Below are 8,072 nucleotides of genomic sequence, written 5' to 3'. Positions count from 1 at the left end.
TCCTTTATTTGGACAGTTACCTGTATGGTTTCTTTAAATTACATTTTTGACAGTCACTCAATGTTTGTGTGTTCTGAGTGCAAATACAATTATTGCATATCTAGGCTGCTAATGGTGAAATGAGAATATATTTAAAAAAAATATTGGAACATTTTGGCTAAAGGCTTCTTAATGCATACAGAAATTAAATGGAAACAAGTGTGTGCCCAGTGGGTCATCACTGCAGACATGTCTGTCACTGTGTAACTTGTACTGCACGTCACTGGTGATTATTTTGGTGTTATGTACAGTAGAATGGTGTGCAATATATTATCACAGCCCAAAAAAAGGCTTGTGTAGAGGTGTGGAGTCATTTGTTGGGGTGCTGTGTATATCACCTTCAACTTGTGTCCCTTCTCCTTTACTACCACTGGATGCTTCTCTGTCTCTTCCCTTTTTCACAATTTACCCATGGTTTTGATTGTCTCAGGTTAAAAAAAAAAATTGTATACTCCTTTTTTCTCCCTAATTTCATGGTATCCAATTGGTAGTAGTTACAGTCTTGTCTCATCGCTGTAACTCCCACACAGACTTGGGGAGAGGTGAAGGTCGAGAGCCATGCATCCTCCGAAACACAACCAAACCAATGCACACCCAACCTGGAAGCCAGCCACAACAATGTGTCAGAGGAAACACTGGTGAGCGTGCACTGTGCCCAGCCTGCCACAGGAGTCACTAATGCACAATAAGACAAGGATATCCCTGCCTGCCAAACCCTCCCTAACCTGGGCCAATTGTGCGCTGCCCCATGGGCCTCCCCGTCATGCCCAGCTGCGACAGAGCTTGGGCTCAAACCCAGACTCTCTGGTGGCACAGCTAGAACTGCAGTGCCTTAGGGGCCTCCTGGGTGGCGCAGTGGTCTATCTCTGGTTTTTACACGGACTTCATGACATCGAATGCTCATTTATGTGTGCAACCCAAGTTGGGAAATTCTGGGTGACAGGGTTGAACACAGGCTCATAATTCTAGATTATGCAATCATCGCTGCCATGTTGGAATTCAAAATTTAAAAAATGTTTTTATTTAACTAGGCAAGTTGGGTTAAGAACAAATTCTTATTGTCAATGATGGACTAGGAACAGTGGTTTAGGGGCAGAAAGACTTTTTAGAAGAAGAAGAAGATTTTTACCTTGTCAGCTAGGGGATTTGATCTTGTAACCTTTCGGTTACTAAACCAATGCTCTAACCACTAGGCTACCTATATGCATACAGAATCAAGATGAAAAACTCAGACAATCCAAGCAGTTTTCAGTAAACACATTTAATTGTTTGGTAGCAAAAACAGCACCTCAGGCAACAGTACACTGTGGGCAGCTTCTTTGGGGTCCAATAGAACACGACAGTGAAGACATGCACTTCTACTTAAGCCTAGCAGACATTTTAGACTAGTTGACCAAAAACACGGCTGCTGTACTGTTACATTCACACACACTCTGAGCAACACTACTCATGAACACAACGTTATCATCCTTTTCATGCAACGGAACTCAGAGAATGGCCCTCTATACAGTTAACAGGGTTGCATAGGTTTGGACAGAATGTACTACAAGTTGCAACTTATGGTTTTGCTTATTGACTTGTGGTGTAGCAAACTGCAGGCATTTTGTTTTAGTACAGAATTAGAAAAGGCGAAAGACATACAGTATGAACAAGAAAAATATTATTTGGTCCCTTTCAAATCTTTGGTTGGATTAAAAATGTTTATTGCTTAACAGCCACATTTATATTTCTTCTCATGTAGCATTGTTTACCTTTGACTTGAATTGTTACACTGTAGTGGAATGGTGAGCAAGAGAGTAGAGAAGGGGGCATTATCCAGCCGCTCAATCATCGACCACTTCAGAGGACTCGGAAACAACTTTGCCATCCTTGGTCTCGATCATCTTGATGACAACACTCTTTTTGTTCTGGGTGGTGACGCTGGTGCCGCTGCCGCCGCCGTAGCGGCTGCCGCTGCCATAGCCGCTACCAGAGCTGTAGCTGCTGCCACCGCCGTATCCACTGCCGTATCCACCACCGTATCCGCCGGAGAAGCCACTGGAGTAGCCGCTAGTGTAGCTGCTGTTAACACTCTCAGAGGGGAAGGAGTTGTAGCTAGCTGTAAGGTGACACAGAGAGAGACCACCTGTTGTCGTAGGGGCTGGCTAAATATGAATATCAAGATGTTATGAATGCACCACAACACATAAGGAGAAAACACAGGGTTTTATTTGAAGAAAGCAGGTACTTACAGCTCTGTTTGGTTATGTTGATGGACTTGATACCAGTTGCTAGTCTGGTGGTGAAAAGAAGACCATTTTGAAAATGTTTGTTTTTGGTAATAAATGTCCATTATCTTATATTAAGATTACACTGTACTTTCAAATTGATGTTTCCCATTTCCATGTTTGTCAAAAGGCTCACCTGTCCTCCTCTCCTTCCAGCAGTTTCCTGTAGGTGGCGATCTCAATGTCCAGGGCCAGTTTGACGTTCATCAGGTCCTGGTATTCCCTGATCTGGCGGGCCATGTCCTGCTTGGCTCTCTGTAGGGCATCCTCCAGGTCTCTGATGCGGAGCTTGGCGTCCTTCACTGCCATCTCCCCGCGCTCCTCAGCCTCGGCTATCTGGTTCTCCAGGTTGGCACGCTAACAGAAGACAAAGACGCAGCATGTCGCTACTTCTGCTTATTATCAAATTGATAATTCCGTTGAAAAATACTCTATTCTGTCAATATCATGTGGGTCTACATGCCACCAATTTAATTCTTAGCACAGAGATTCTTTATTGTGTACCTGTCCCTTGACGGAGTCAATCTCAGACTGCAGCCTCTGGATCATACGGTTCAGGTCGGAGATCTCTGTCTTGGTGGATCTCAGGTCATCCCCATATCTGGTGGCAGATGTCTGCATCTCCTCATACTAAACATCCAACAGAGGAGAAAGTGGATGCTTTGTTGGTAATACATGGTTAGTGTGGAAGAACCATGTGACATCAACTTATGTTCCTTTGAACCACTTACAGTGTACTGAAAGGGTATTAGCAGCCCTGAACATAATCAAGAGGCCAAAGGGAGAAAATATATATTTAAGCCCATTACTGTACCTTGCTCTTGTACCATGTCTCCGCCTCGGCCCGGCTCTTGTTGGCGACGTCCTCATACTGGGCGCGCACTTCAGCCACGATGGCATCCATGTCTAGGTTACGGCTGTTGTCCATCTCCACCACCACTGAGGTGTCCTTAATCTGACACTGAAGCTCACGCAGCTCCTGGGAAGAGGGAGAAGGAGAGAGAGAGAAAAGAGAGAGACCATTAACACTTGGCCTATTGCAGACAAGGCTTTCAGACGTCTGCCTTCCCCAGAGATAAAAACCCACCCAGATTGAGTCCATCAGTTTGACGTCAAAGTCCAGATACCAAGCAGATCCATATGCCATAACTCAGTGAGTAAATAAACCATATGCAAATACATCAGAGCAGTTGTTAGAAGCCGCCAACAACACTGGTTATAATGTATGAGTGTCTTATTAACAACTGAAGTAGCTAAGCGATGAGCTCAGTGCCGTACCTCCTCATAGATCTGCCTCAGGAAGTTAATTTCATCGGTCAGGCTCTCCAGCTTAGCCTCCAGCTCAACTTTGTTCATGTACGCCTCATCCACGTCCTGAGTGGATAATTCACAATCAATATGTTAGTAAAATGGCAAGATGACGATAAGAGAATGACAGAAAAACGAATGGGATCCAAACTTAAGTTACTAACCTTCTTAATGAGCACAAAGTCATTTTCACACTCTGTACGCTTGTTGATCTCATCTTCATACCTGAAAAGATACAGAGCAATTGTTAGCTTTTTCTGATATTCATATATTCAATATTACATTATATATTTCTATTTCATAATTATATTGTAACTATTTATTATGTGTTTTTAAAAAACATGTATTTATTTTACCAGGTAAGTTGACTGAAACACATTCTTATTTACAGCAACGACCTGTGGAATAGCTACAGGGGAGAGGAGGGGGATGAATGAGCCAATTGTAAACTGGGGATTATTAGTTGACCGTGATGGTTTGAGTGCCAGATTGGGAATTTAGCCAGGTCACTGAGGTTAACACCCCTACTCTTACAATAAGTGCCATGGGATCTTTAATGACCCCAGAGACCCATTTTAACAACCCCCAGTTTCCCTCAAACACTGCCATGGGAATTGGGATATTTTTTAGACCAGAGGAAAGAGTGCCTCCTACTGGCCCTCCAACACCACTTCCAGCATTATCTGGTCTCCCATCCAGGGACTGACCAGGACCAACCCTGCTTAGCTTCAGAAGTAAGCCAGTGGTATGCAGGGTGGTATGCTGCTGGGCTATTGTGATTATCTTTACATAGGTAATGTACAATTTTCACACTAGGGGGCATAAGTGCTACGTCCACAACAAATATGCGTCTGGGAATTGTTTTCTACTGTGGTATCTTGACTCCATGCCAAACTTGTGTGGTGTTTCTTTACTTTGTGCTTTTTCTCCTGAGGACATAAATTATATGAGCACATAAGCAGTCTGTCAGGACTGACACACTGATGTGTGCACCATGATGCAAGTGTGTGACATGAAGCTGAAAGACATCCAGCTCTGTCATCTAAATGATTTTCACCTCTAAATGATTTTCACCAGACATATGAAATAGAATGGTCCCTCCAGGAAATGCTTATTCAATGGAGTAATCCCTATGATGTGAAAACAATGGACTGCAGTTGGGTGTTGTCCATCCATAGTACTGAAATTACCTATTACTGGTGTGTCATGCATTACTGATTAAATCAAATACTCCATGAAACTCCCTTTACTAACATGCGTTCCATGACCTTATCTCTACAGTGGTGCTACGCACTGGGACAGAAGCCTAATCAAAGCATTTGCTGAGAATGTGGCTGAGGGTCAGCTAGGTAAAAGGAGTAACATTTGTAGTCACTTCTTCTTCAAGTCTTACTCACTTGTTCTTGAAGTCCTCGACCAGACCCTGCATGTTGTGCAGGTCAGCCTCCAGCCTCATCTTGTCGTTACCCAGGCTGTCCAGCTGTCTGCGCAGGTTGGCGATGTAGGCCTCAAACATGGCATCAATGTTGGAGCGGGTGGTGGTCTGTCCCTGGAGGAGACCCCACTTGGTCTCCAGCATTTTGTTCTGCTGTTCCAGGAAGCGTACCTATGTGTAGAGAGTTTATGCATTTGATAGGCACACTGATCACAAGTTTATCATATTATATTGTTGCCTTTGGGACTTTTTCTGTTTTATATGAAAAAAATAAAGAGATTAATCAAATTTTTGAATAAAAGGACATTAGGAACTTTGATGGTGGGCTAACATGACTCATCCATTACTATCATGTCATCCTCATTAAATTAGGGTGTTTATTGCTTCAATTAGTGTTTGGAACATGTACGGACAGCTGACTCTGTTTTCAGGATAGACCTAGCAAGCTGTTTTTCCAAGGAAGCTATGACGTGCATCCTGACAGGAGGCAGAGGGGGCAGATGGAAAGAGCTGGTGAATTTAGGCTTCCTTCATGTTTTCCTGTTTTAATAAAAGGGCAAGGTCGGGAAGTGGAGAATAGAGAGGAACAGGACAAAGATATAGGCGGGGCTTCATCCAATTGGCTAGAATGTAAATATTTGACTGTAGTATACAGGTAGGTGTTAATGGGGGAAGGGGAGAGCATGCAGGCTGACATGTTGGCTCACTAACAATAGGGTGAGAAAATAGATAGATGGCTGTCAGTGGACATTGCTGATGAATGAGGTGAGATCTCAGGTGAGATCAGGAATTCTCTTAAAATGGCTGTGTCAACTGGTATTGGATAAGAGTCAATACTTAGAAATAAGTATAAAAGGGAATTGTTATCACGATAAGAAAATAGTCTATTTGCACATTTTTATTTTGTTTCTTTGGAAACATGCAGAGGTGAAATCTCTTTCTGATTAGTTTAGCTCCTTTTTATGTAATCAATCCACTAGTGTTAGCTAGAACATGAAACCAGCTGCCCTTATAAAATATTAACCCACTGGAGCAGCCTACACATGTGGGACAGTAGAAAACTGATAGGCCAGTAGAAAACTCATAAAGAAAACACCCCCCAGGCATGAATGAAAGCAAACATTGCTATCACTTGTAAATGTTATCTATTGGTGTTTGACCGTGTTCAGATGTTGCCCTCCATCTATCAGTATAAGCTACCCTATCAATGAATTTCACTCCATTGTTCCAAGACTTGTTAGGAATGTGAAATGTATGTAAGCATAGCAATGATGGTGATGACCAAATGCTGTGTTTCAGGTGTATCACCTTTTTTGTCATGTCATCCAGGGTAGGGGCGGGTCACATACACCCCTCTGCAGGGTCAGGGTAGCCATTCCCAAAGTAAACCAGATCACTAGCTATGAGCTATACTCTAACCAGAGACAGACACACCCTTCTGTAGAAACTCTCTCCCCCACCCCACCCTGCTGCACTTTTGTTATTCATCCCTATAAAAGGACAATTACTGCAAACCATTAAATGTGAAATCTTGAGAACCCAGGGAAAATGATCACACTTAGTTAGTTTGACTGTATCTGTGCTTTATTCAATATCAGACTTTTCTAAATTTCCTTCCCTTTTCCAAACTCATGAGTTTGCTTGTGCGTGTAACCAACCTAACAATGTAACAGCTGGCGTGTACCAGCATTACACAACGTGGACTTTTCTATGGATCTTCTCCACTGTTCCACATTCATTACACAACAGACACCTCAGCATTCTAATGGCTAATAGAGATAGATTCATAAAATCCCACAGTACATGACTGTCTCTACTTCCCTTTTAAATTTTCTGACAGTCTACAAGCTCCAGGCAAACTACATTGTCAGATATCTTCATAGGTACAGAAAGACAGACAGACAGGTTACCAGGACTGACCTTATCAATGAAAGAGGCAAAGCGGTTGTTGAGGCCCTTGATCTGTTCTTTCTCATGGGTGCGGACGATCTGGATGTTGGGGTCGATGTCCAGGTTAAGGGGGGCAAGCAGGCTCTTATTCACTTGGACAGCAGTGATGGGGGCATGAGAGATGCCACCCATCCCCATCCCCATCCCCAGGCCCATGCCACCTCCATAGGCAGAGGAGCTGGAAATGTAGCTGCCGCCTCCACCACCGGCCCCGAACCCACCTCCCATGCCTCTGTTGGCCCCTCCATAGGAGCTGCGGGCGCTATAGCTCTGGCGAGAGACCCCCTGGCTAGGTCCAGAGTAGGACATGCTGCTAAAGCTGCGAGGGGCTGCCCCGGAGGAAGAGGACTTGACGGTGTAGCTGGTGGTTTTCCTGACCGACATCCTGGCTGGTCTTGAGTGGTTGGTGAGTGCAGGACAATAAGGGGGAGATAGAATGGCAGGCGGCTTGTCTGGAGTACTGGGGAGACCTGAGTGGATAGACAGAGAATTAGCTACAGCACTGGTTTTAAGAGCCTCCCTGGTGGGAGGGGCCAATGGCTAACTCTCATTGGCCAGGCCTCTGGGTGAATGGTAGGAGAGGGAGGAGTTGTGCAGTGTAACAGAACACTTTTAGTTTCTAACACAAGCCCACGAAACCAAAACCTGGGTTTGGAGCCTGTTAGCAAAAACACAATTTTGTAGGTATTTTGGGGTGTTTTTTTCCATGATGGAGGTACGGCATAGGGGCTGGGGCATTAGAATAACTGTTAGAATGTGACATCTGTGGTGAAATATGAGAGCAGTAAATGTGGCTATTGTGTAAACAGATCTGAAGCCTTATGTCAGTCCTTACCCAGCTCCTTGCTAAACTTTCTGATCTATTTATGTTGTTGTACGTTCAGGTATTATTGTACTTGAGTAAGTTTGGATGGTAGCACTTTACATTAATGTAAGGGTTTCTAGGCTTTATAAGTAGATTGTTAATCATTAGTTTAGGTTAGGAATCAATAATAAACAAACATTTCTTACTATTACACGATTTGCCAAGCATCAAAACTTCAACCAATGTCTTACTAACCATTTTCTACAGA

At 43.6% G+C, this 8,072-nt stretch overlaps 1 protein-coding gene across 1 annotated transcript; it reads right to left on the bottom strand.

Annotated features, from left to right (window-relative positions):
• Positions 1-1,281: 1,281 nt before the first annotated feature.
• Positions 1,282-7,496, bottom strand: LOC109868963 (keratin, type II cytoskeletal 8-like). The gene is made up of 9 exons (XM_020458748.2): positions 6,970-7,496; positions 5,012-5,220; positions 3,779-3,839; positions 3,585-3,680; positions 3,121-3,285; positions 2,811-2,936; positions 2,443-2,663; positions 2,271-2,314; positions 1,282-2,137 (listed from the first exon to the last, which is right to left on the bottom strand). Exons 1-9 carry the CDS (start codon positions 7,381-7,383, stop codon positions 1,863-1,865), a joined length of 1,611 nt encoding a protein of 536 aa, XP_020314337.1. The 5' UTR covers positions 7,384-7,496; the 3' UTR covers positions 1,282-1,862.
• Between the last annotated feature and the right edge of the window lie 576 nt (positions 7,497-8,072).

This window comes from Oncorhynchus kisutch, linkage group LG24 (genome assembly GCF_002021735.2).
Source record: "Oncorhynchus kisutch isolate 150728-3 linkage group LG24, Okis_V2, whole genome shotgun sequence".
NCBI lineage: Eukaryota > Metazoa > Chordata > Actinopteri > Salmoniformes > Salmonidae > Oncorhynchus > Oncorhynchus kisutch.
This window is presented reverse-complemented; position numbering and strand designations above follow the sequence as displayed.